General features: G+C 54.0%; 3 protein-coding genes across 7 annotated transcripts; 1 reads left to right on the top strand and 2 right to left on the bottom strand.

The window, feature by feature from the left end:
• Nucleotides 1-562: 562 nt before the first annotated feature.
• ANKLE1 (ankyrin repeat and LEM domain containing 1) lies at nt 563-5,292 on the bottom strand. The gene is made up of 9 exons (XM_025044326.1): nt 5,215-5,292; nt 4,624-4,898; nt 4,090-4,195; nt 3,860-3,992; nt 2,842-3,615; nt 2,528-2,705; nt 1,991-2,150; nt 1,750-1,879; nt 563-1,500 (listed from the first exon to the last, which is right to left on the bottom strand). The coding sequence occupies exons 1-9, from the start codon at nt 5,290-5,292 to the stop codon at nt 1,328-1,330; spliced, it is 2,007 nt and encodes a 668-aa protein (XP_024900094.1). The 3' UTR covers nt 563-1,327.
• Nucleotides 5,293-6,621: 1,329 nt separating this feature from the next.
• Nucleotides 6,622-13,357, bottom strand: BABAM1 (BRISC and BRCA1 A complex member 1). 5 transcript variants are annotated; one of them, XM_025043804.1, is made up of 10 exons: nt 13,200-13,347; nt 12,847-12,920; nt 11,935-12,250; nt 11,203-11,261; nt 10,356-10,476; nt 10,195-10,273; nt 9,380-9,404; nt 8,058-8,187; nt 7,809-7,895; nt 6,622-7,118 (listed from the first exon to the last, which is right to left on the bottom strand). In XM_025043804.1, the coding sequence occupies exons 3-10, from the start codon at nt 12,235-12,237 to the stop codon at nt 6,915-6,917; spliced, it is 1,008 nt and encodes a 335-aa protein (XP_024899572.1). In that variant the 5' UTR covers nt 12,238-12,250; nt 12,847-12,920; nt 13,200-13,347; the 3' UTR covers nt 6,622-6,914. The 5 variants fall into 5 exon arrangements, with proteins under 5 accessions (XP_024899572.1, XP_006904332.1, XP_024899575.1 ...); XM_006904270.3 differs by lacking the exon at nt 12,847-12,920 and having other exon boundaries at nt 13,200-13,357; XM_025043807.1 differs by lacking the exon at nt 12,847-12,920 and having other exon boundaries at nt 11,935-12,288; nt 13,200-13,355.
• A 1,988-nt stretch (nt 13,358-15,345) lies between these two features.
• Nucleotides 15,346-23,153, top strand: USHBP1 (USH1 protein network component harmonin binding protein 1). The gene is made up of 12 exons (XM_006904269.2): nt 15,346-15,577; nt 15,672-15,820; nt 16,035-16,473; nt 18,118-18,243; nt 18,410-18,546; nt 18,716-18,856; nt 19,134-19,304; nt 19,883-20,132; nt 20,690-20,911; nt 21,670-21,773; nt 21,992-22,114; nt 22,366-23,153. Exons 1-12 carry the CDS (start codon nt 15,524-15,526, stop codon nt 22,553-22,555), a joined length of 2,106 nt encoding a protein of 701 aa, XP_006904331.1. The 5' UTR covers nt 15,346-15,523; the 3' UTR covers nt 22,556-23,153.
• The last annotated feature ends 2,757 nt before the right edge of the window (nt 23,154-25,910 follow it).

The following is a 25,910-nucleotide window of genomic DNA, read 5'->3' as shown; positions in this document are numbered from 1 at the left end:
CCATCAGACACCTTACAACGCAAAGACAGTCCCCATCCAAAAAACCATCTGGTATCAAGTGTCAGTAGAGCTGAGGTTGGGAAACTAACAAATCCTATCTCTTTCCCAGCAACCTGTTTGTGAATTCCTGGGCAGATGGCATGCTGTTTTAATTGCTGTCTCTTTATCAGGAGACTTGGTGTCTGTGAAGCTGCCCAGTTCAGAGAGAGGTTTCTTCAGTTCAGTTAAAGTGGGAGAGCCCAGAGCCCCTCCAGAGGCCGGGTACCTAATTACAAAAACAGCCAGTCCTGCTCAGGGAGAGACAAGGATCTCTCAGTGGAGAAACCGACATGAACCTCCGCCCCCTGCAGGACCTGGTTGGTTGAGTAGCAGTGACGGGCAGGTGGTGAACCCAATGAGGCAGCAGATCTCCCCAAGTCCCTAAACCTATGGACGCTTTGAAGAAGCAACTTCTGGAAAACTGAAGTGATCCCTCCAACACCTCACCAGTATCTTGACCTGGCATTTTACTGAAGCTCTTTGCATATGTGAATAGTTCGAAATCGCAGGGCATCACCAGAAATCAAGGTTATTAATCTCATTTTATAGTGGAAGAAACAGGTTCAGAGAAGCGATGTCAGGAAACTTGTGTCGCATAGTGATCCCAAGGGCTGGTGTCTCACACCCACACCCCACACCCTCCCCAGCCCTGGCCTCCTGTCACCACACACAGTCGGCCCTTCCAAAGCATCAGGGCAACTCCCTTCTCCCCCTGAGACTTTCCACTTGGGCCACCTCTGGCTCAGTGAAGGGCTCTGAGCCACACCCCAATGCATGACTTTGTTTAATCGGATTCCCACAATGACCTCTGAGGTAAGACCTCTCACTGCCCCCATTGTACAACTGAGGAAACTGAGGCTCAAACAAATTACTAGTCTGAGGTACCACAGCTGGAAAGCAGCAGAACCCAGCTCTTGAGTTGGGGCAGATTCCATTCATTTGGCTGAGGAAGACCCCAGCCCACACAGTATGGGTCCCCTGTGTCTGGTAGATAAAAGTGGACTTTGTCCACCCAGACAGGACCAAACTGCCAAAACACTGGAATATTCCAAAGCACCAAATGTTCCAAATAACCTTTTGGTCTATTTGTTCTCCTCCCTGGGAGCTCACTATCTTTCCAGTAGTTCTGTCTGTAACAAAGTACTCTTGTAGCCTGAGGAGATCTGCCCCGTTGCCCCCTTCACCAGCCTTCTAGAGCTGGAGATAGAGGGATGCTCTAAGCACAAGGCAGCTGGAACAACCGAACACCCTGATTGCTACCCAGGCTGGATGGGTAATTTCACAGTGCTCAGCTGCGGGCTTGGATGTCCTGAGGTCGCAACTCTCGTTCACCCTCAGCCAGAAAGACGAGGAGGGCACGGTGCAGCAGATGTACCCCCAAGCGGCGGCGCCGGGCAGGTGGCCAGCTCGCCACCACGCCATAGCAGTGTCCTTGTTTCTGGTTAGTCAGCGTCCGGATCCCTAGAGAGATTAGGGATGAGGTCACAGGAGCAGCCTCAGCAAACTTCCAGTAGAAGTATGTGACAGAAGTATGTGAACCCACTGTGTATTGCCTTCAAGCAGGGATCAACCAAGCAGCAAAATATGTACAGGTATGTTGCTGGTGCTCAATAATTGTTCACTGAACAAATAGCCCTGAGAGGGAAGGGGTGACAGAACTGGTAGATCAAGTACCCTCCTATGAACCCCATCCACAAGCCACGCACTCACCTAGAGCATCCACAAGACACGCCTCTCGAGTGTAAGCTTCCACAGCGATCACATGCTGGAAGCAATGCAGGGAGATAACGCCATGACCACTGGCCCAAATGTCCAAGATCTGGCATACCTTGGGGCAGGCCTGGTGGGGGGAGCCAGGGCAGGGTCAAGGGTAGGCTCCTCAATCCCCTCCTTCCTCTACCTGCCCACGGCCTGGCTGCCCCCACCCTGACCCTGGTCCTTATCCTCACACCTGTTTTCCTGGCCGCCCATGGTAGTCGAGGGCCTCCCAGAGGTGGACATTCGGCCGAGCCCGTGTCCCCTTGCCCACATAGAAGATGGCATGGACAAAAGTCCGAAGGCATTCAGCCAGGGTCAGTGAGAAGGCTCGGGCTGGCAGGTCCTGAGTCTCCCTGGATGAAAGGGATGGCTCAGAGAGGAAAAAGAGACAAGAGTTGCCCTAGAGAAAGTCTCTAAGGTCACAGAACAAATTGAACTCACAGGGCAGAGAGTTGTGGCTGCTCCTCAAAGACTCAGCAGCTTGAGATGGCTCTAACCACCCTTTATAGATAAAGAAGCTGATGACCAGAGAGGGCCAGTTCCCTTTCTGAGGACACACAGCATATAAGAACCAATCCCATAGCTAGGCAATACGTTTTGTTTAAAAAAAAAAGGCATTTGAACTTAATTACTTTAAAATAAAATTAGCTTTTTAAACAAACAAACAAAAAAGAACTAATCTTAGAGATTTTCAGTTCCCACCTCTGGGTCTCACTACTGCCCTGAGTACCTGGGGTCCAGAAGCAGATACGTGAAGCTGGACTTCACAACACCCTCCCGCCACCTCCTGCCAGGATCCGGCCGCTCAAACTGCCGAGCAAGTGCATCCTCGTCTGCCTGAGCATCTGGGATTCGGCCTGTCCTCAAGGCCTCAGATAGCTCTGGGCTGTGCCCTGCAAAGTCTGGGCCTGGGAGGGAAAACTGAGTCAAGGAAAACAAAAAGGGGTGGTTCCCAGCGACAAAGTGAGAAGTGAGACTGAGAGGAAAGGGTCTCCAGAGATTCCTGGAGGCTCTTTGAACTCTGGATGCCCAGAAGGGACTAACCGGGTACAGCCTGGGATTCTTCTAGTCGTCGGAGATGGTATGGCCGGGCAGAAGGCGTGATGGGGCCTGGGCTCTTGCCAAGTGTCTGGAGCCCTTGCGGCAGCTCAAGGTCAGATGTGGTGGGGTCTGGCAGGCACCAGCAAGAGGGAAAGGGGTCCTTGCCACCTGTGGAACTTTCCTCATCCTCTGTCAGCCAGAGAGCGGCCACGTTACTCTCAAGGGACCCCTGGTCGTCTGTTAGGAAGTGAAAGTTGGGGGATCCAGGCAGTGGTTCTTGAGGGAGGCTGTGGGCTAGGCTTGCATCTGGGAGGGAGATGGTGTTGGGGGAGGCATCTGTCAAGGTCAGAGTCAGGGCCTGTAGACGGGCATTTAGTTCAGTCTCTTTGAAGGCCATGACGGCTCCATGCGCCTGCTGTGGTGTGCCTGGAGACCTTGGCAGCCTCTCAGATGGCTGGACACCAGGCAGTAGTTGCTGCCTGGTCTGGGGCAATGATACAGCCCACTGAGAAGTATGGGGGGCTGGGTCCTCAGCTCCAGAGGCCTCAACTGCTGTGACAAAGGAGGCATCTGAACTGCAGTCCCACAGCTCTTGGGGGGACTCTAAGCTGTCATCCTTGTCAGCAGTCTCAGAGTGAGCAAGAAAGCTGGGGGGTCTGGGGCCAGCTTCCAGGCCCATGTCCCTGCTGTCACTTCTGCCCAGTGCTGTGGAGTCCAGTGTCACATCAGGAGGTCCAAAGGGGCTGATGTTCAGCCTCTTTCCCCTGGGGCGTGGGCCTGGTGCAGAGAATGAGAGTGGGAGTCAAAGAAGGGGGGAGAGGGAGCCAGAGCCAGAGATGGAAGTTGGATCAGATAGAAGAAGGCAGCTGGAGTCAAAGGGAGGAGAGAGTGAAGTCAGAGTTGACTAGAGAGATACTGGCTGTGAGAGAGTCAGAACCAGCAGTAAACTGTGGACATCAGTGAGAGACACGATAAGCTGGTCCAGAGGCCAAACCCCTGTGGCCGCGCAGGCCCCACTCACCGCCAGACTCAGGCTCTAGCTCCTCGGTCTCTGCCCGGGTCCGAGTCCTGGTCAGCATCTGGAGCTCCCTCAGGACGTGCGCACAGTCCTGGTGCCCCTGCTGCTCCGCCAGGTCCAGAGGACGGAGTCCGTCCTGCAGTGGCACAGTCAGCAGGGGGCGCCCGAGGTCCCTTTTCCCTCCCTACGTCCCTATGGGTCCGCCCTGTTGCTCCCGGAGCTGGGGCCCTCACCTGGTCACGCAGCGCCGGGTCCGCTCCCTGGCTCAGCAGCAGCTCCATGCCGCGGAGACAGCCCCAGCCAGCGGCCACGTGCAGCGGTGTCAGCCCCTCGGCCGATCTGGGGCAGGAGTGGAGGAGGGGTCAGCGGAGGAGGAAACTTGATCTCCGCCCTGGAGCCTTGGCCCTCAGTCCCTCATCCCTATCCGCCAGCCTGGGACACCACTCTTGGAACCCAGATCCTGCGCCCTCGGGCTGGGACCCAAACGTCTGCTCTCTGACCCTAGAGATTCTACTCCCAGATCCGAAACTTTGATACCTACTTTGGCCCCAGCGCAACCGCATACCTCATCCTCGGTCTGGGACCCTAGCCCCCGTCCTGGCACCCTCAGGATCCCTCCCCTGATTCCGCAAGCTCCGCCCTCGGGCTTCGAGTCCCCATCCTTGGACCATGAGACGCCTTCTTCTGCACTCTAAGTCTTCGCCCTTGGACTCGGGAGACCCTCCACTGCACGGTAGACCCCGCCCCGGACCTAGGCCCCGCCTCACCGAGCGTTGGGGTCTCCACCTCGACGCATCAGGACCTTGAGGCATCGCAGAGCGCCCGGGTGCTGGGCTCCTGCCGCCAGGTGCATGGCAGCCGCGCCATCCGGGAGCACCAGGTTGGGGTCGGCGCCACGGCGCAGCAGCTCCTCCACGACACTGCGATCAGGGGTTCGGAGTGGACCACAACTCTCGCCTCCCGCCCTGGCCCGTCCGCACCAGGCCCTGTCCTCACCGTGGCTCTTCCTCCCGCAGCGCTGCCCGCAGCCGCCACTCCAAGCCTGTCACTGCGCCCATACTTGCGCGGTCCCCTAGCCCCGAGGTTCCGTCTGCCAGTTTCAAATTTTCCGCGGCACCCCTGTGCGCACGCGCTGCCACGCTGCTTGGCTCGGGTCTCCACATCCGCGTGCGGTGCAGGTTGCTTAGCTAGGGGTGCCCTGCGCCGCACTACCTTGTACTTCGGTGTCGGAGAGTTTCAGTGGCTCGTTCCCCTAGTGGCGCTCAGGCAGGACCTGGAGCTGCCGATAAGGGCCTGGGGGAGATGAAGTCCGCCTGGTGGGCCACTATCTCATCTCAAAACGGGAAATGTGAACGCACCCTTCTGGAGGAGGTGGAGCTACAACTCGGGGAACTGTGGGTGACTGCAGGGGAACCCTCTGCGGAAGAGGCCTCCATTAGCGCTCACTCAACAGCTTCCGCTTCCAGATGGGTTGCGCATTTTCAGTCTCCCAGAGCTGGGAGTCCATGGCTTTGGGCGCTGGGACGTCAGGGCCTTAGTTTCCCCATCTGTAAAATGGGGGAATAATCCCTTCCCGGCTTGTGTGATGTTGAACGAGAGTTTCATCACAGAGGTCTGAAACACATTTGCCCAATGCTGGTGGGAAGGAACAGCTGTTATTCAATGAAGCTATTTTCATTTTATCTAGAACTGAGAATGTAGCTGATGAACTTTTTCACAATTGTTCATTTTCCAGAAAGATAGTTGAATAGTGGACCTGTTATGTCTATCTTGTCTCCCTTTTTCTGAGGAGTACCCACACTATTTCCTGGTGGACTTGTAACCCTCCCTCAAAAGAGGCTTGATCCAGGCCTGGACACTCAGAACATCCTGGAGTTCTGGCCCATGGCCCAGGAAAGGCGTCTTAAGGGGGTGGCTGGGAACCCTCACTTCATTTGGGCTGGGATTTGGGGAGTGGTCACAGCTGTTAAACAGGAAGCCCTAATTTGGGGTGCAGTGAAGTAGCCTTTACTCAAAACACCTCAATGGGGAGCACACCATCCCCTTCAGCAATTGCCCTTAGTGTTTCAGCTCCAGCCAGAGACCCAGTCTTTGGTAGAAAAGGAATGAGCACACCCCAGCCGGAGAGGACCTGACATAGCAAAGCCCCTTAGGCAAATGAAGACTCCAAATCCTTAGTTTGATTGGTCCTAAAAAGCACTGTCCTGATTAGTCAGAATGGAGCCAATCTGACTGGTCAAAGATGCTAATGAGGATACAGCAGCCAGCTCCAATTGGATGTTAGGTGGGTATATCCATACATCCATACCATCGGTTGAAATTCCAAGAACTCCTTTATAAAAGTTGACTCAATCTACAAGAAGTTCAGAGCAAAACGCAGACAGTTTAGTGCAGGCTTCTCCCCGAAGCTCTAAGCTCCTGTTCCTGTTTGGTAATGGCTGCTAGGGTTTTGTTTGTTTTTCCCCTTAATTTGAGCCCAGTTAGCTACCAGGAACCCTTATTGGTAGGCACTTTCTTTCCTGGGGTGGATGCAGCCATCTCACCCCATTCCACAGGTTGGGAGGAAAGCAAAACACAGTGAACACCAAACATGCAGGGTATTAAAGCCCACTCAAATAGCAATGTCATCTAAACAGCTGGATACAGCCAAGCCTGAAGTTGCACCTTGGCTTCTCATCCACAAGAACCAAGACATTTCCCTTCCTGTTCAATGGGTGGGATTTCTATCACTTGCAACCAAGGAGACCCCAATTAACACAAGGTGATTGGTGTGGATCTCACTTAGGGATTTCTCAGATTTTTATTCTAATGACAAAAATCGCACAATGAAGAACAAAAATTACAACTGATAAAGAGTGGGATGTGTGCTGGGAAATATGGGGAATGAGTGCCCAGTCCCTGGGATGTTTCCTAGAATCTTGGGTTTCCTTCCACGGCTCCCAAATACCCTGGGTGGCTCCTTGAAGAACCCCCAGGGGTCCGATGGGCCCCAGTTTGAGAACCAGCACTCTAGGCCACGGGTTTCATTGTATAAGAAGGTTGGACACACAGGGATGGTTCAAACAGTGGCCTCAACTTCGGTGGCTTCATCCTCCTCCTCCAGCAGGCTGTAGGAGGCATGGCTCTGGCAGGGTCGCTGCAGTGGGTGAGCCAGCAGCTTGGCCATACAGTTGTGCAACTCGAGGGCTGGTCCAGCCAGCGCCACCTCATACTTGTAGCTGGTGCCCTTGGTATCCAGGCTGCCCATGAAGGCGAACATGTCCTGTAGGAGGCCAGGAAGGGGTTCTTCAGGCAGGCGTTCTCCTGATAGGCCCTCCTTGCCCCTGGAGGATTTCCCAGAGGAGGGGGCATTAGGGGTGGGTTCTGAAGGATGAAGGAATTTTGCCAGGCAGAAAACAATCCTTCATTCAGCAAACATTCCCTGCACCCATCCACTGTTAGAGCTTCCAGTCTGGAGATAGCTGGATGCAAGTTACCCTCCAGGCCCCATGCAATCTTCCTTGAGGAGTAGGGAAGGCTCCCCAAGGTAGGGATCTTTGGCTTGAATACTAAGGTAGGAGTAGGAGCTGGTCTCAACTCTCCCTGTTCACAGCTGAGGCTCAGAGAGGTAAGTGGCCCACTTGAGGTTCTACAGCTGGTTCAGTGCTGGGACATGAATGACCAGCAGAGCCTGGGAAGGCAGGGAAGGAAGGGTGCTCCAAGCAGAGGGTACAGCTAGGGCAAAGGCAGGAAGAGAGAGGAGCAGATGTTGGGAATGAAGTGGGCAGGTCCCTATGTACTCCCAGGCCCACTATCCCAACAGCCTCCATGAACCCCCCAGCGGATATGTGGAAATGCTTGCTGAATGACTGAATGACCAGGATCCAGGAGGTGGTGTCCACCAGACCCCAGGTAGGCAGGTTCTGAGATACCCTATCTATACTCACCTGCCCCACACCCACCATAGCCTCACCTTCCAGCTCATCTCCTCCTCCTTCTCGTCAGCACCATTGTGGATGTAAACGACATCAAAGAAGAAATATGGGCACTGGAACATTTTCTGCAAGGGAAGAACACTAGCCTTTGGTTACCCTGTGACCTCATAACCACAATTCCCCAGCTTCTGCCTCGGACTTGGGGAATCTGCCTGTAGGTGCCCTAGCTCCTGTGCTCAGGAAGTCCCTCCTAGTGTCTCACCACCCCTCTCCCAGGCCTCAGTCACCTTCATGGGCTCAGTAAGGGAAAACTGGGGCTGGCAGGGCGGGCGGCTGTAGACAAGGATGGTGCGGACTACGTATGGAGGCGGGATCGTCTGCACGTTCTCTGTGACTGGCAGCTCCGTCTTCTGCTGGCTGCACAGTGGGGAGAAAGAGGACAGGTCGGAACATACTTTAGGGGTCTCCCACTGTCATCACCCTTGCTGGGCACATAAGGCCCCATTCTAACCCCTCCCAAGTTCACTGCTGCCTCTGACTTTTCCCACGTGTTGTTCCCTCTACTCAGAGCGCCTCTTCAGCCTTATCCATCTGCTTGACCTCTCCTGCTCCATCCAGGAGGCTTTGCTAACCCCAAAGCTGGATGCTCTGGCCATCCTGAGCATCCCCCATCACTGCCTGGAGTTGGCCTTGTCCCACCAGGCCAGGAGACACCTAGGCAGGGATTCAATCTTATATGCTAAGTTAGCACATATTTCTCCACTCGGCCACAGCTAGATCTCATGTTGGGCCGACAGCACTAAGAAGAGGGCTAAGGTCCTTCCTATGTAAAAAGCAAAGTTGATCGCAAACAGGAGAAAAGCCGACTTCCCCACAGAAAAATAGGTAAAGAGGACAGACAAATATACAAATCACTGAGAGAATATCAAATGGCTTAAAAATGAAGGAGAAAAGGCTCAAAGAAAAGCACAGCAGAACATGTGGCCTCTTCCCACAATCACACAGGCACAGCTTTCAGCAGCATGGTCAATCCTGGTGCCAGGGGAAGTAAACAAGAGCTAATTTCTGGAGAAGTGCTTTGGCAATGTCTAGCAAAATTAAAAAATTCTCCCTACTCCCTGATCCAGTATATCCTCCATTATGAATTTACCCCACGGGTTCTCTTGCAAAATTTGCTGAGATGTTTGTACCAAGTTAATCATGATGGTAAAGGCAACAGAAACATGGGTTAGAAATGTAGGGTCCATGAGCTAAGAATGGATTTGATATTTTTAAATGATCAGAGGGGAAAAAAAACCAAAAGAATATTTCATGACATGTAGAGATAATATGAAATTCAAATTTCAATGTCTGTCAATAAAGTTTTATTGGCACACAGCCATACCCATTTGTTTCAGTATGGTCTGGGGCTGCTCTGGGAGTACAACAGCAAAGTCCAGTCATCATGACAGAGACTACATGGTCTGCAAAGCTGAAAATATTTACTGTCTGGCCTTTTATAGAAAAAGTCTGCTGCCCCCATTCCCCGGGGTTAACACAATTGAGTGGAGCCTCATAGGGTCATAATGGGACTAACATGGAGAGGAGACGTGGGGAAGGGAGAACTTACATGAGGCTGAAGAGACCTTCCAGATCTGGCAGTAATGCTAAGGAGAAGGCTGATGGCAGAGCACAGGTGGCAGGGGTCGGTGGCTTCCCTCATCCTGATGCCAAGAGACCCTGCGCACCTCTGAGCCTGGTGCTATGTCCACTGTGTGGGAAATGCGCTGTGTGACCCTAGCCTTGTCGCCTGCCCTCTCTGGGCCTATTTTCCCCCAGGACAGATCACAAACCAGTGGGCTGGCATCAGATGTCCTAAGGATCCTTGGTGATTGAAATCCCCCATTTCTCTCAGGGCCGGGGCCACTCTCCTGACAAGCAAAGAGCCATGGGTGTCCCTGTCCTCCTCCTCCCAACACTCACCAGTTTTCTAATTCACAGGGATCATACTCTATTTAAGTTTTGGGCTGCACATGAGCCTTTCATGTTAAAATCAGCATAAAGTGTGCTGTAGTGGTGACTTTTCAGTCACATACTGCCATTTATTGAGTAGCATCTGTTTAACAGGCCCTGCATGGAGTGCTCCCCCTGTGGGTGCTGTTTTGATATACAGAAGTCTAAATCAGCTGGTCTGCTTCTGTTAGGACTTTACCTCTGCAGGGATACCATGGGGTAGGAGGTTCACTGCCTCCCATTTTACAGATGAAGAAACTGAGGGTCAGAAAGGTGACTGGCCCAAGCTTGTTGTGGCATAGCTGAAATCTGGACCTGAGCCATTCCGAGCTGGCCTCCTCCACAGTTCAGACTACCTAGATTCTGAGGATAACAGGACTAGCCAGGCCCTCCTCCCTGACTCCCACAGCACACCCCTGCCTGGAAGGATACTGAAGGTGGAGCAGGAGGCTGTTTCCAGGTCATAGAGACAGCTGCAGAGCTCACGGGGGTCGGAAGTCAGGCCAGATAGCTGTGGGGAAGCATAAGCCTCAGCAAAGTGCTCCCTTGCCCCCAGGGGACCCCAGGGAGCCCCAGCCCTGCCCCAGCCTCACCCAGGCAGTATCATCGTTCACTACCACCAGTGCAAACTCATGGCTTTTGTCGATCTTGTGTTTTGTTCGTACGAACATCTCAATCATCTTCTGGGAGACATTGAGGGCATTGGTTTTAGAGCTGAGGAGGGACAGAGAGTGAGGGCAGTGGTTAAGGAGAGACCTCCTGACCTCAGGAGACAGCCCCTCACCCATCCATCCTGGGGAACCCTCCGCAGTCCCACAATGAGGCCGAGGCCCAGGACACACAGCAGAGGGGTGGTGGAGCCCAACAGCAAACCTGGCCTAGCTGACCCTCTCCATCTTTTGCCCTCACCTGGCCTAGCTGACCCTCTCCATCTTTTGCTGTCCCTCTGGCCAGCCTGGGTTTCACATCTGACCCTTGTGAGGTCTCTGACGATCTTTGCTCAGCCATGGGTGGTTAGGGGTGCCAGCAAGGGGGAAAATGGGCTTGTCTTTACCATCTCTGTGCTTCTGGTCTGTGTCAGGCCCTGCCACTCCATCCCACAGAGACCCAGCTGCTCAGGGCAAGGACTTCGGAGTCAGCTAGGCCTGCGTCTGAATCCTGGCTCTGTCCATTTGTTGTGAGGCCTTGGGCAAGTCCCTTTGCTTTACTGAGTTTCCAAGTCACTAGTGTGTCATGGGCGTTGCATGACAGCTCTCACACACTTAGAATAGAACCCCGTGGGCAGATGCTGTATCATTACCAGGTATTGTTGCTACACTCTGATACTGACAGGCCCCAGGCCAGACCACAGCGGTGTCTGAGAGAGAGAGCCCTGCGTTTTGGGGGCCAGGCCCCTCCCAACCATGGCTACACATTCAAGCCCCAAAATGTCCCTCTCACCCGTTGAACGACTCCAACTTTGGCAGTGACATTTCCTCTGACAGGTCCAGACAGATGATCTGCAATAAAGTTGGAGGGTGGTGAAGGCATCGTGACCAACAGCACCTGGAGGCTGGATGTTAACACCACCTCCACGCGCTTGGCTCGCTTCAAGCAGCCCTGTCTGAAAAGGCAACAAGATGACCCCCAACTCCAAGCCAAGCCATCCAGTTTGGAATGCGGTGGCTCGAAAGAAAGAGCACTGGACTAGGAGTCTGACACAGACTCAAGGAAACAGGGGTAGAGTGGGTTGAACTGTGGCCTCCAGAAGATACACCTGCCTAGAACCTCAGGATATAACTTTATTTAGAATTAGTCTTTAATAGTATAATTAAAGTAAAGATCTTGAGATAAAATCATCTGATCCCATGACATGTTTCCTTATGAGACAGAAAAGGAGACACAGAGGAGAAGATCATGTGAAAATGGAGGCAGAGATTGGAGTGATGCAGCCACAAGTCAAAGATGCCTGCAGCCACCTGAAGCTAGAAAAGGCTGGAAGTATCCTCCCCCTGAGCCTTTGGAGGGAATGTAGATTTCAGACTTATGGTTTCTAGAACCATTTGTAGTACTTTATTGTGGCAGTTCCAGGAAACTCATATAAAAGAACTGTTTACAAAACATCCCAAAAGGCAAGAATGTTAATCCAAAATCCTCTAAAGCCTCAGAGCTGATGGCTGAATTTCCACTTACCACCTTCTCTGGACAGTTGACCCTTGGTGTCCGCACCTGGACCTCAGGGGCTAGTGGAGGCACCTGCCAGGCCTTAGGGCCGACTCCCGGAGGGTTTGGAGTCCCACTGTCAGCACTGGCCGCCTCGCCCTCGCCCTCGCTGCGGCTGCCCACACTGGCCTGGGCCCCCAGCGCCCGGTCCTCAGCCCCCTCAGGGTTGGAGCGTGTGCGCGGCCTTGGCTCCACTGACTGTTCTTCTTCCTCCTCCTCCTCTTCCTCCTCTTCTTCCTCCTCAGTGGGGCTGCTGGGCTCTGTCACTTCCATGGCTCCTGAGTGGCTGGATGAAGCAGGGATAAGGGAAGCCAGAATCCTTCTCTTAGGGGTTTTAAAAATACTTGGTTACCAGGCAGGCCAGGGTACCAGCAGCTCACTGACTAGAAGTCCCTCCTCTCAGGGTCTATTTTCTCATCCGTAGAATAGGTGCCTTTACACTATCGGCCTGGCATTCACTCTGACATAAGATAATAGTCTCTTTCATTTTCTTCTGTAGGGCTAACCCCGGCCCCTCCTCCTTGGCCAGTGAGCACAACTGGCCACTGTGAATGACTCAGAGATGGGGACATGACTGAATATAGGCCAGTGAGGAGCAGCTCTGGGACTTCCAATAGAGCTATTATTAGGGGAGAGGGGCTTGTTAAGAGTTGCAGAGAAGATACAAATCAAGAGATTCCAGGAGCCTCTTTAGCCTTCAAGAGGGTAAAGAGAGCTCGCCTGAGTGATGATCACCCAAAAACAACAGACTTCTGAGCACCTAGATTCAGCTACACCTGGAACCAGTCTTATAAGCCACTAACTTCTCTTTCTTGATTAAACCAGATTGAGTTGGGTTTTCTGTTACCCGACACTGTTTCGGTGAATAAAGGAATAGTATACCTCTGAGATTCTCCCCCGTGGGCCTTGGGGGTGTCTGCACAAGGGAGGGTCGCGGATCTGTGTATTACAGGTATCTTTAAGGAAAGAGAGGACGCCAATGACCCAGCTTGTCTATCTGGGTAATGGGCTGCGGGCTGCCCGGGATGGTCTCTGAGAGCCTTGCAGCCCCCACAACCTCTAATGAAAACAAAGCCTTAGCTGCAGTAAGAGGGATGGAGGCTAGATGTAAGAGAAACCAGAGCTGGAGAAGGAAGCTTCAAGGTAGGCAAGGAGCTGTATCTCTGGGGCTCCGGGAGCTGGGAGCTCGTCTAGAGACGAGCCCTGCACGCTTCCACCCCTCAACTTCTGCTCACCGTGGCCTGAGTCGCGATCCTACTCGGCGGCCGACTCACTAGGAAGCCGCCATCTTCGCAGCCGGTCGTGGTGCGGCGCGGCCGCGACACCTCCTGGGAAATGTAGTTCAGCGGGCCGCAGAGCGAGCAGAGCTATGAATTGGATGAAGCTGGAGAGTCTTGGAAGCTGAGAGGCTGGGACTGTGCTAGGGGCGGGAGGCTGAGTGGGATGGATCTGGAATGTGATTGGCTAAAGCAAGATGAGGCGGAGTTTTCGTTTGGGCAGACTCAGACTACGCTGGTCAGCGCTTGTACAGTGATAGGCTGGGACGAGGCAGAGGTTTCGATGGACTAAGCTCAGAGGGATACAGAAAGCTTAGTCTGCAATGTGATAAACTGAGTGGGACAGAATTGGGCGGGATTTAGAAGAAGAGGCGGGGCTGATTTTGTGGGTGGCACTGACCGAGACCTCAGTGAGGGGCGGGATTTTTCGGATTGAGGTGGGCGTAGGCCAGGCTCCAAGGCCCCTCCTAATTACTTAATTTTCCTTATTTTACATATATTTACAAAAATCAAAAATACTAAGCCAGAACTATTTCTAACTACCCTTCCTTTTTCATGCACACTTCTCCCCTTAGCTCTATAACTATTTAAAACTACTCTGAGCCTCAGTTTTTTTATTTTTAAGAATCAGATAAGCCTGTCCACATCAGCCAGGTTCTGATTTAATGACAGCTAGGAGGGGCTATGTAGGCTGAGCCTTGAAGGATGGAGAATTTGCTAGAAAAACAGGAGGAAAGGCATTCCAGGCAGAAGGAATCTGGACATAGTTCTGGAGGCTCTGAAGACCCTTGTAGTGGTGGGACCTCTCACAGGTTAATTTAGCTAGAGCATGGGTAAGAGTGAGGATTTCAATGGCCCTGTGTACCCCGAAGTCAGAGGAGTACAATTTCTCTCCCTCCATAAGAAAGAAGATTTAGCCTCCTAGGATCTGTTAGTGGGATCTGGAAGATTCAGGCTACTTGTCTCTGCACAGTTAATCCAAGTGCAGAAGGAAGGACAGGGTGTTTCAGGCAGAGCTTATAGCATGGGTAAAGACCTAGGGTGTGAGAATTGAGAACCTTCAGCCATTCATGGAGGAGGCCATCACGGCTACAGCATGGAGTATACGTGGGTGCAAGCAGGAAGCATAATTTTCAAGGGCCTTGAATGCCAGGTTGAAGAGCTTGAAATGTTTCCCAAGAGCAGTGGAGAACCACGGGGGTGTGTGAGCAAGGGAGGCAATTAATCAGATCTCTGTTTCTGGAGCCTGGATGGGAAAAGGAGTGGATGGGGTTGGGGACTGGGGATCCCAGAGAGGGAGCTGGGCTGGCATCCGGGTGGGACAAGAGGGGCTTGGACTGTGACTATGGATGTAGAAAAGGAAACCTATTAGAGGTAGATGCAGGAAAAATGGGCAGGACGTAAGGATCATCTAGGCTCTGAGGAATCCAGTATTTTGCAGATTCCTCAACAACAGCTGGCAGAGGAAACAGAAACGGGACTTTCAGAGAGGTAATAGGGAACAAGGAGTGCATATTACAATTCAGATCCCTGATGGTGCCTAGCCATGTGCAAATTGCTTGTTAAAACTCCCATGACACTGTAGGTCAGATAAGGAAACTGAGGCTCAGAGGTGGAAGAGCCATGGCCTTGGAGGCTGAGGTGAGTTGGGATGGATGTCTCTGGAAGCTGGACACGTGTCCCCTGCTGGGACTGGAGGAAGGCACTGTCCTTGAGGAGGAAACTGCACAATAACAAGTCATGTGACCAGGGGAGGGGGCTTCCTGTTTCCTGGTCCCTCCCAGGCCAATCTTGGCCAGCCCAGGCCTGAGCAGACAGTGGCAGAGTGACCCCAAGAATGTCCAGGGACTCGGGCCTCTGACTAAGGTGCTCCTAGAGGAATAGAGAAGCAGAGAGGGCTGAGGGGACCCAACCCCAGGGTTGGGGCTTGTGGTTCAGGAGGGCCCTGAGGAGGAGAGAGGACTCTTGACATTCTTGTCCTAGGCCAAGGATAGGGGAGGGAAGGGAGCTCCAAGGAAGCGAAAGTTTAAGGAGGCAAAGGAGAAGGGGGAGGTCAGGGCAACCTTGGAAAGTAGTAAGCTTTTAAGGTCATTTAAATATGCCAAATCAACATTGACGACTCAAGATCCCTTCTGAAGGGGAGAAATCAATGCCCATTTCGCAGAAGAGGAAATTGAAACTGTCATTTGCCCAGGACAGCAAAGGCAAGAGCTGAGATCAGGCTGTGGTTTTAGTAGGGAACGAAGGAGGAAGATTCAGAGGACACTGATTTCTGGACAGCAATGAGTGCCCGGGCCACACGGCCCCGAAGCCGGCGAGGGAGGCACATTCCACCTGTAAGTGTCCTCCACCCCTGCCACAGCCAGCTCAGTGGGACCCTTGGGCCGAGCCCTTCCTGGCTCAGAGCTCAGTCATGGTGACCATTTGCAGGGGGAGCTGGACCCTGTGGCAGAAAGTTTAGAGGAGGCTGAGGCAGCCAACGGAAGCCCTGCACTGGGCCCTTTGCCATCTCAGGAAAGCTGCAAGACAGAACTGCTGGGCCCTGGGGTGGAGGAGAGTGGGCAGAGCCTGGAGAGCAGGTAAGACCCTCTTGGTCTGTGCCTCCAACTCCAGCTCTTTCCCACCCATAACACTGCCTGTGCCCCTTCCACTCCCACTCACACACATACCATGACTCCCCATCACCCTCCTCAAGCTGACTTTCAAGGCCCCAGCCTTGACACACAGCCGCTGTATGCCAGCCACCCCAGATGTTCCCATTTTCAGAATCTTCCATCTCTCACCTCTTCACAGAACCGAAAAAGAGGCTGATGGGGACTCTAGCAGGGGACTGGCCCCAGCACCCAAGGAGCCCCATGAGCCTGCAGAAGAAGCTCATCAGGCCCCAGAGGCAGCCCCATGGGACAGGGAGACCGTCTCCTCTGGATCTGGGGCCCCCGACATTTTTCAGACTCTCCAGCATGCTCTGAGCTCACTGGAGGCAGCAGCTGCTGCCTGGCGCCACCAGCCCCCAAGCTGTTCTGGGCCAATGGAGGCAGAGGGCAGAAGCAAGGGGGGACGAAGGCCCTGCCTGGAGCAGGAAGGGGCAGGGGGCTACCAGAGGGAGGCAACCCGCATGGCCGAGAGAAATGCCTGGCTGCGTTTGGCCCTGGGAAGCCGTGAAGATGAACTAATCCACATGCAGGCCTCCTTGGAGGCCATCCAGACGGAGAAGGAGATGCTGCAGAGAGAGGTGAGTCGGGCAGCCCTGCCTCCCAAGGCTCCCTATCTGAGGGAGGAGGCAGTTTGGCATAGGCTATGTTCAATCACTTGTTCATTTGAAAAATTTTTTAAATGCATCATTGACTGCTGAGCCCCAACAGACACAGGTCCCATACAATCTTAGTTGAGGTGATCAGGGAGGCCCACAGAGGAAGTGACACTTGCAGGAGGTGTGGGAGGAACCATGCAAAGATCTGGGGGAAGAACATTCCAAACAGAGGGAATAGCATATGCAAAGGCCCTGAGTGTGATTGGTATATTTGAGGAACAGTGAGGAAGCCAGTGTGGGGTGAGTGGGAGGAGACGGAGGCAGAGAAGTGACAGGGCAGTTCCTGCAGGGCTGTAGGAAAGATTTGAGATTTTGCTCTGCTTGAGATGGGAGCCTCTGAGGGTTCTGAGTAGGGAGGGATGACTACCAAACATAGGCGTTCACAGGCACCCGCTGGCTGTCCTGGGAGGAACAGTGTGTGGGCAGCAGCAGTGGGATCCTGGAGATTCAGGAGGAAGCACTGGTTCAGAGGCCAGATGGTGGAAGTTGCGGAGGTGGTAAGAAGCGGGCAGATTCTGGGTGATGTTGAACGGGGAGCTGTCAGACGTGGGTATGGACATAGAGGCACCCTCAGCATGTGGATGAAATCTAAAGCCATGTGGCCGATGGAGGTCAAGGGGAGCAGGCCCTCATCTCCAGGTGACAAGACTGGGGCTGTGGAAGCCCAGAACAAGCGGCCCATTTCCCTGTGGGATGGGGCCCATTTCCAGGCTGGGAAAGAGAAGTTAGTTAGTTTGTTTGTTTTAATTTGGTCCCCGCTTCCCACCTCCAATCTATTCTTTATACTTATGAGTTCAGTGTTTTGTTTTGTTTTTAGATTCCACACGTCAGGGAGATAATACAGTAATTATCTTTCTCTGACTTATCTCACTAGCATAAGGCCCTCAAGGTTCATTCATGTTGTCGCAAATGGCAGGGTTTCATTCCTTTTTAAGGCTGAGTAATATTCCATTGTATATATGCCACATCTTCATTATCTATTTATCTATCAGCGGACACATGGATTGCTTCCATGTCTTGGCTATTGTGAATAATGCTGCAATGAACATAGGGGTGCATGTATCTTTTCAAATTAGTGTTTTTGTTCCCTTTGGCTAAATGCCCAGAAATGGGATTGCTGGATCCCATGGTAGTTCTATTGGTAATTTTTTGAGAATACTGTTTTCCATAGTATTTATACCCATTTACAATCCCAACAGCATATGAAGTTTTCCTTTTCTCCACATCCTCACTAACACTTGTCATTTCGTGTCTTTTTTATAACAGACATCTAAATAGGTATAAGGTGAAATCTCTTTGTGGTTTTGATATGAATTTCCCTGATGATTAGTGATGTTAAGCACATTTCATGTACCTGTTGGCCATCTGTATGTCTAAAGAAAGAGAAGTCCTGAGTGGTTGAGTGAGTTGCCCAAGGTCATATAGTGAGGGAGGGATTTGGTGCAGTGAATACCTGGGGCTCCTGCTTTACAGCTAGGGCTCTTGCCACTGCCCCAGGAACGGGCCTTAGGGAGGGCTGGTGGTTATTTGGAGCCCCCAGCCTGACATTCCTCATGCTTCCCCCAGGTCCAGGAGCTGCAGGATTCCCTGCTGAGGCTGGACCCCTTCCCACCTTCCTCCCAGAGCCAAGCAGGTGGCTCAGGCAGTGGATCCAGCAGCTCCGGGGCTGATGGGGAGCCCTGGGCCACTCAGGTGAGTGTGGGAAGCTCAAAACCACCATCTTGAGATCCTTAGGGTTTGGGGTAGTGAGACTCAAATCCAGGTCATGTGATCCATCATCTTCTGCGATTGGAAAAGCCTAAACCCATGGTGCTGAGCTCTTGACAATCTTGGTGATTCAAGTCCCCTCTTGCTGCAGGACTCCTTCTCCCTGTCTCACCCCCTGCTCCAGCGCCTCCGGAGTGATTCTAGTGCCCAGATCCTTGGATCTCTCTCTACCCAGCCTCTTACGCCCAAGATGCACATCGTGGAAGTCCAGTTGGAGAAGCTCCAGGGGTAAGAGCCACAAATGCTGAGCTCGTAAGGGCACCAGCACCTCCTCAGCTGAGATATAAACCTGAGTCTGGAGCTGGAGTTGGGGTACGGGAGGGGAGGTGGAAATCAATTGGGTTCTGACTACTCTACAAGGCCTCTCACTTTCCCTCTTCCCCACCTTCGGAGGCAGGAGCATCGAGAAGCTCAAATGCTTCAACCGTCTGCTGTCAGCTGTGCTCCAGGGATACAAGGGTCGGTGTGAGGGCCTCAGCATGCAGCTGGGCCAGCGGGAGGCCGAGGCCACGGCACTACGTCTGGCCTTGCAGTACAGGTCTTTGCCCCACCCCCGCCATGGTATCACTGGCTGGGAAGGGAATGGGTGAGCTCAGAGGATGTCCCTGATCCACAAAGAGAGGCAGGGCCTCCGCAGGTAATTACTTTCTCCCACTACAGAAATTAATTTAAGGCAATTTTAGTCCAAGGGTGCTGAAGGGGTTTGCATTCCCCCCTGGGGATGGGAGAGAAGGGAGAGATCCAGGAGCAAGTGGAAATATCACCTGAAAGATGGGGCTGAGTGTCCTGGAGCACTTAGAACCAGTGTCCCACAGTGAGCACTGTGAGGAGGCATATGGGGTCCTGCTCACTCTCCGGGAGGCGGACTCAGGAGCAGAAGACGTCCCCAAGAGTGACCTGGAGGCAGCTGAGAAGGAGGCTCAGAGGCTGCTGGCCCAAGAGGAGGCTGCCATGGATGGAGGGACACGGTGGGATCCTCAGCTAAGGTACTCCTAGGAATCCTGGGAACTGGGCAGGCCAGTGAATGGGGTCCTGATTGGGAAATGGGGCTCCCAGAGCTGGTCCATGGAGACCCGACTGGAGTTGGCTGGCTGCTATTCAACAAATTTGTCGTGGTGGTTAACAGCCATTGGGGTTGGTATAGGACCCACCAGGGTTGTCATGAAGATGGATGATGGTGTCACTGATTAGAACTGACATGACAGTGCTTAAAGATGTTGGCATGATGCTGCCAAAGAGGTCTGGCAAGCTGAGCAATGATGTCCATTGGCTTGGCGTGATGACATCCACCATGCTGGCATGAGCAGCTGCGACCATTAGATTGGTGTGATGATGTCCACCATGTTTACATGAATGACGGTACCCATTGGTGTGATGGTGTTCACCGTGTTGTCTTGATGGATGATGGTGCCCACCATATTGGTATTACAGCGCCCACAACAGATGGTGTAGGATCCACCATGGTCAGTAATATGGAAGATGATGGAGTCCACCAGGGTTGGCATGAAGTTAGCACAACTATGCCTGTCAATGTCCACACAGGCCCCTCTTCTGTTTTCTGTAGCCCTGAGGGCAGCAGTGTGGATAGGCCCACACCACAGGAGGTGTCTACCCAGCTCCGAGGCTGTGTCCAGCGTCTCCGAGAGTGCCGTGCTATGGTGAAGATTCCCCCAGATCCTGGTCCCACCTTGTCACCCATGCCCACTGCGCCCCGTGCAGAAGCCATGGTGCAGGCTATTCTGGGGACGCAGCCTGGCCTAGCCCTGCCCCAGCTGGAGAAGATGCAGATCCAGCAGGACCTGGAGGCTGCACGGGTACAAATGGGCAGTGGTTATTGTGTCAGCCTTTCCTGGTGGGACAAAATCCTTTGCTGAGGTTAAGAGGGATGTGATTGGGGAACTAAACAGCAAAAGAGAGTTCTGCTAGGCTGGAGTCAGTTTTCCTGGAAGGAGGAGAATTGGGGCTGGGTTTTGAGAGATGAATAGGAGTTTGTCCTTTGGAATTCAGTTTCTCATAAGGCTTTGAATCTGGCTTTGCAAAATGCGCTTTGCATGGAAAAGAAATGGGGCAGGGGACACAATTTCAGGTTTGTACGAAAGACCTAAGGTTCTGGAGTTGGAGAAACTTCAGCCCCTTCCACTGAGCTTCTACTCGAACTTGTCTAAGATACTTGTCCTCTCTGAACTGTCATGTCTACAGCTGTAGTTTTTATGAGAGAATTATATTTCCTACCACACAAGATCATGGTGAGGGTTTAAGTTCTTGCTTGACCAGCCCTCACTGGTGCCTCTTGAGGCCCAGGACCCAGGAACAGTTTCCCCAGCAGTTGACCCTAGAGTCACAAATTCTCTACCCTCTCTTGGTTTCTCAGGAGACCCAGGAAGACCTGATGTTGAGGCTACAGCTGGTGCGGCGGGAGAAGCGGGGTCTGGAGCTGCGGGAGGCTGCCCTCCGAGCCCAGGGCCCCGCCCACATGCTCCTGCTGGAGCAGCTGCGGTGGGAGTGGGCTCAGCTCCAAACTGGTGGGGCCAACAGCAGTGGCGGTGACAGCAGTGGAGGCAGGAGTAGCGGAGACGAGGAGGCATGGTCCCAGGTGAGCACTCTGACTCGACCTGGTAGGGATAGAAGTATACTACTGGCTAGGTGGCTCTGGCCAAGCACAGCCCCTTCTGAGCCTCAGTTTCCATTTCTGCACAAGTAAATTAGTTGAATGGTAAGCTGCAGGTTAAAGTTCACACTTTGTACTTTGGAGTTTCTTTCTTTGAGGGCATTGAGCCCACTAAGCCTTAAGTGATTTAGTGTCTTCACTCAAACCTGTACCTCTTTTATCCCACCACCCAGGCCTGTTCATACCACCCCGTCTCCACTCTAATAGCCCCAGTCCATGCTTCCTCTCTTCCTAAATTTTGGTTCTAGTTCCCTCTGAGTCTTTCCTTTTTGCCCCTTGCCGTCTAATCATGTCTACCCTCTGCTTAAAGCCTTCAGTGGCTTCTAGAATGCTCCTTTGAATCATCTCTTCCACTTCCAGGCCTTTGTACCTGCTGCGCCACTGCCAGAAACACCAGTCACATCCCTCTTTGTTCAGTTAAGTCCTTGAACTCCTAGAGGTCTGAGCTCAGATATCGCCTCCTCCAGGAAGCCCTCCTGGACTGACTTCAGATGAGATCCCCTGTTATTTATTTCCCTTGTTAGGGACTAATTTTGCTCTTATTGGGGTATCTCACCAGACTGGAGACTCTGTGAGAGAAAGGACTATGGCTGCCACAGTCTGGGCATCTTCAACATCCAGCGTGGGCTGAGCACATACTCAGCCTAGGCCAATGTCATGTCCCTTCTTTCTGCTTCTCTCAGGGCCCTGCTATCCCTGGTGGCATCAGGGGCATCGATGGAGGTCAGGTGGGCAAAGTGCAGGATCGAGAGGAGCTAGCTCAGGAACTGTTGGCATCACTCACTCGGTGTGTTTCTGGTTGGGGGATATTTGGCTAGGGAGGGAGGGTGATGGTGGCATATATGCAAGAGTCCGTGGGGGTGTTGTGTGCAGCAGTGCCAGGCTGGGTGTGCACCTGTGTACAGGTGTGTTCCTACCATGGAAACACCATGGGCAGGTGGGTGGGTAGAGGGATGATAGGACTGGCTATGGCTGTGAGCCCTTCTCTCCCCACTCCTGTATCAGGACCCTGGGCCTGCGGGAGCAGCTGCAGTCTCTGCGGGAGGAGCTGGAACAGGTGGCTCAGAAGGAGCGAGCCAGACGTGCTCAGAGTGCTGAGCTGAACAGTGATTTATGTAAGGCTCACAGGTGGGTCCCCCTTCCCTGTACTTCCCCTGGTGACCTCAGAAGATTCCCTGGCTCTGTCTGGGCCTCAGCTTCTCTCCTATAAGGTGGGCTGCAAATTTGGTCCATCCCACACCTCCCCTGGTGCCTGTGTGTCAGCCCCTCCTGAGTGATGCTGGGACTTCAGGAAGTCCCAGTCTGGAAGTGCGTAGTCCCTGTCTTAGTGTGGGGAGCCTATTTCCTGGCTCAACCCCCAACCTCCATACCCCCTCTAGTGCCCTGGTCCTGGCCTTCCAAGGAGCCCGCCAGAAGCAGGAAGGGCAACGGAGGAAGCTGGAACAGCAGGTGGCACTAATGGAGGCACGACAGGCAGAAGAGCTGGCTGTGCTAGAAACCACTGCAAGAAACTTGGAGAGGCCCAGTCAGCCCCGTCCACCTCCCCAGCCAGGGGAGACCTTTCTGTAGGCCCTGTACCTGGCCATGTCTGGATGTGCCAGACAGTGGTGGCCGGCCGTGTCATAAACTGTCCTGGAGTGATGTCATGAGGCGTGACTTTGCATGGTGAAGCGTGTTTGATGTGATGGAGGCTGATATACCTGTGCATCTTGGGCTGGATGAGGGGTTGGCTGGGCATTTGAGAAAGATTCGGTGTCTTTTTGGCTTGGCACCATGTGGCATGTGAATGGGGTCGGTAGGGTCTTGCCAGAGGCAGCCTGGGCTGTAGGGATAGGGTCTCCGGGCCTGGCTGGGGCGATTCAGAGGTCAGTGAGGTTACACACCCAGAGCTGAAATTCCAACTCTTACTTGTTTCCAGAAGCCCAGACAGGGATCCACGGGGGGCAGGGCACACCTTCCCCTGCCTACTCTTCTTAGGGAGAAGTTGGGTTTGTCCTGGAAGATGCTCCCAAGAGGACGATGCCTACAACCCAGAAGACTGAGGCCCCCACAGTTCGGAGTGTGGAACGTTAGCTAGAAGGGCGCATGCTCCAGGTGCATGTGTAGGGAGGAGGAATCAGAGGCAGCTTTGGAACTTGCATGCAAAGAAATGTGGAGCTAAGGTAAAAGGCTTAAAAACCTGCACGCGGAAAGTCAGGGGTCTATACCGCAGGCGCAGAGGAACTCAGAGTGCGTGCTCAAGGTGGGCACCACACACATTCGGTCCCTCGAGGGCCTAGACGGCCCCTGGTGAGGCTAAATTCTGGCTTTCACCGTTAGACCTTGGAAGCTGTGGGAAGCGCTAGTGTCAGGTTAATAACAGGCATCTGATTAGCATGTCATTTGCATAGGTCACACTTCCCCGCCCTCCCAATCGGGTCTGGCGGGGTCGTGAAAGGGGGGCTGGGCACGACCCAGTCGGCCCGGATTAGAGGCCAACTGTGCTCTCCTGCGCGGTAGCTGAAACCCAAGCTGGGGATTAGCAAGGGTTTTGTTCCCAGCCTGGTGGTGGAGGCGTTTCTCAGGCCGAACCTGTGCAGGTGTGTGCGGGGCGGTTACTTCTTGCCTGGAAGGGCAAGACGAACCTGAGATCAGTGCCAGTCAGCGGCCTGGACGCAATCCGGTCCTCCTGACCCACAGATGCCTCAGGCGAGAGTTGGGGCTGGTGACCTTCGGACCCCGCGCACTCTCTGTGGACCAAGGTCGGCTTGGATAAAAGCCAGGAAATTGAGGCGGGCAAGGTCGTCTGTGAGGCAGGGGAGTAGAGGAGCCGACCTTAGCCCCTCTTGTCCCCCTTCCCTCTCCCAAGAGTCATCTTAGCTCCCAGTCCCACCAGGTTGTCGGTGCAGGGAGGAAGCAAAAGGAGACGAAGTCACCTGTTAGAGGGTGGGGAAGGAGTTCGTGCTTAAGGAGGGGGCAGGGATTTGTTCCCAGGCCACCAGAGCAGGGTCTGGCCATTCCCACGGGTGCCCCTGCAGCAGATGGGTCCAGGCCTCTTTGTCCCTGGTCCGCGGCCGCCGCAAGGTCAAATGTCACCGCGGGGCCGCGGGCAGGGGTCAGGGGGGCGGAGCCGGTCCTAGACTCCAGCCTTACCCCAGCAGACCAGCCCCAGGGCATGCAGGGGCGGTGGAGCTACCGTGAGGGGGCGGGGCATCCGCAGAGTAGGACCAACTCCGGCGCCTTCTTTCCCCAGTCTCCAAGCCGGCTCTCAGCCTGTCATTTTTGGGCCTCCTTGCCCCAGATATGTGTCCCTCAAACCCTCCCCTCCCTAAATCCCCCCTCTGACTCCCTTCTGTGAGACTTTTCCCTGCTAAGTTTCCCTTTCTGAAGCGGACCCCTTCTCCCACCAAAGATCCTGGACGATCCAGGAAGGGACCTAGACCCTTGTCCTCACTCCAAATAACCAGCCAGCGCCCTCCACATTCCCAGGCAGCCCCAGAACCAAAGGGTTCTCTATAACCACCCAGGCTCCACTCCCCCAGTAGGGCTTACAGGGCAGAAATCCACTTTAGTCAGACCCATGGAAAGTCTTTGCTCATGTCTAACGCGAGCCCTTCTTGCTTTCTGTACCTGCTAAAACCTTTCCCACCTTGCACTCACCCAGGCCCTCCTTGGGAGGCCCAGAATCCCTGGGCTGTGCTTGACTGTGCTGGCTTTCTCAGAACCTTGGTATCTTTTGAAGTGTTGCACGATCTCTAAGCATCTCTCCCCCTCCCCGCCTCTCGAGGGTGCCTCTTCAGATGTCATCTGGAGAGGGGGTGTCTTTTCCCAAGGCCCCTTCTTGAGAGAGGAGGACTTAGGAGCCTCATGGGCAGAGAGCACTACTCTCCCGCCCACAGCCTTCATAGGCCCAGCCACGTGGCCTCGTGTCTGGGTGAGCAGGCCGGGCAGGAGATAAGGCCAGGCTACAGGACCTGAGGGACTTCAAGGTGAAAGGTCACCGCAGGAAGGGCTTTTCCAGCGGGTTAAACGTTAACGGGCCCAGAGCCAGAGGCTTAGGCTTCCCATGTGAGAGCGATCTGGGCGCATACAAAGGGTGCTTAATAAATACTAAATGCTGGTCGGCCCCAGCCCAGGGTTTGGGTGGGGTTGGGGGCTGTTGCAGGCGAGCAGCAGCTGGGAGGAGAGCTCAGGGAGTCTGGAAGAGACATCTGCAGTCCAGCCGGCCTCCTGGCCAAGCCCTTTCTATAAAACACAGAAAAAAAAGGAAATTAAAGGGGAAGGGGCAGGCCACGGCATGAGTGGTGGGCATTCCTATTGCCTCTAACCTCGCCGGCGGGTGGGCGCCTTGCCCCCAGAGGCCTGAAATCTGGTGAGGAACCCCTTGACCTCGCGCCCCCGCCAGCCGGAGACCACCACATCCCTTCCCCCTGGAGATTACGAGCACCAGGTGTTCGCCCAAGCAAAGACAAGGGTGGGTGGGGGTCGGACGCGGCGACTTTCTGGAAGAGGAAGCAAACACAATCCATCTTGCAACTGTGCAAAGCAATGCCCCAGGGTGTGCGGGCGCGCGCGCGCGCGCGTGTCTGTTGCGCACAGGCATGCCCCCCTCCTGCGCCCGGGTGCAACTGGACTCCCATTATTGCTTCTGCCGGGAATGGGGGGGTGTCCCTGGGGCGCCTCGAAGGCGGTAAAGGACGCAACGTCCAAGGCCAGAGGTGGAGGGGAGTGCCTTGGAGAGATATGTTGGCCAGGCTGCAGAAGGGCAGAGGGCAGCGGCTGCCCATAAACCCGCCGCGGCTGGGCAGGGGTTAAGTAAGGCTGGAGCCTGGCGAGGAGAGGGGCGGGGATGGGAAGGGAAGGGGGGAAGGGTCAGGCCAAGCGGTCCTGCGCTCCGCCCTCGTCCCTCCCGCCGGCCTGGGCGCCGGGCGCCGTGCACGGCCAC

Source organism: Pteropus alecto, unplaced genomic scaffold (genome assembly GCF_000325575.1).
Source record: "Pteropus alecto unplaced genomic scaffold, ASM32557v1 scaffold160, whole genome shotgun sequence".
NCBI classification, from domain to species: domain Eukaryota; kingdom Metazoa; phylum Chordata; class Mammalia; order Chiroptera; family Pteropodidae; genus Pteropus; species Pteropus alecto.
Note: the sequence above shows the minus strand (reverse complement) of the source record. Positions and strands in the feature narration are given on the sequence as shown.

Bases quoted from the DNA above. Each gene is read 5' to 3' on its own strand.
- ANKLE1 (XM_025044326.1), bottom strand. From the start codon at position 5,292: ATGGAGGCCTCTTCCGCAGAGGGTTCCCCTGCAGTCACCCACAGTTCC. The intron at 4,899-5,214 runs GTGCGTTCACAT...GCGCAGTGACAG, and splicing joins GCTCCACCTCCTCCAGAAGG to GCTTGGAGTGGCGGCTGCGG. The intron at 1,880-1,990 runs GTGTGAGGATAA...TCCCCCCACCAG, and splicing joins ATGGGCGGCCAGGAAAACAG to GCCTGCCCCAAGGTATGCCA.
- BABAM1 (XM_006904270.3), bottom strand. From the start codon at position 12,237: ATGGAAGTGACAGAGCCCAGCAGCCCCACTGAGGAGGAAGAAGAGGAG. The intron at 10,477-11,202 runs GTGAGAGGGACA...GTCCCTCCTCAG, and splicing joins AAGTTGGAGTCGTTCAACGG to CTCTAAAACCAATGCCCTCA. The intron at 10,274-10,355 runs GTGAGGCTGGGG...GCTTCCCCACAG, and splicing joins TGAACGATGATACTGCCTGG to CTATCTGGCCTGACTTCCGA.
- USHBP1 (XM_006904269.2), top strand. From the start codon at position 15,524: ATGAGTGCCCGGGCCACACGGCCCCGAAGCCGGCGAGGGAGGCACATT. The intron at 15,578-15,671 runs GTAAGTGTCCTC...GACCATTTGCAG, and splicing joins GAGGGAGGCACATTCCACCT to GGGGAGCTGGACCCTGTGGC. The intron at 18,244-18,409 runs GTGAGTGTGGGA...CTCTTGCTGCAG, and splicing joins GGGAGCCCTGGGCCACTCAG to GACTCCTTCTCCCTGTCTCA.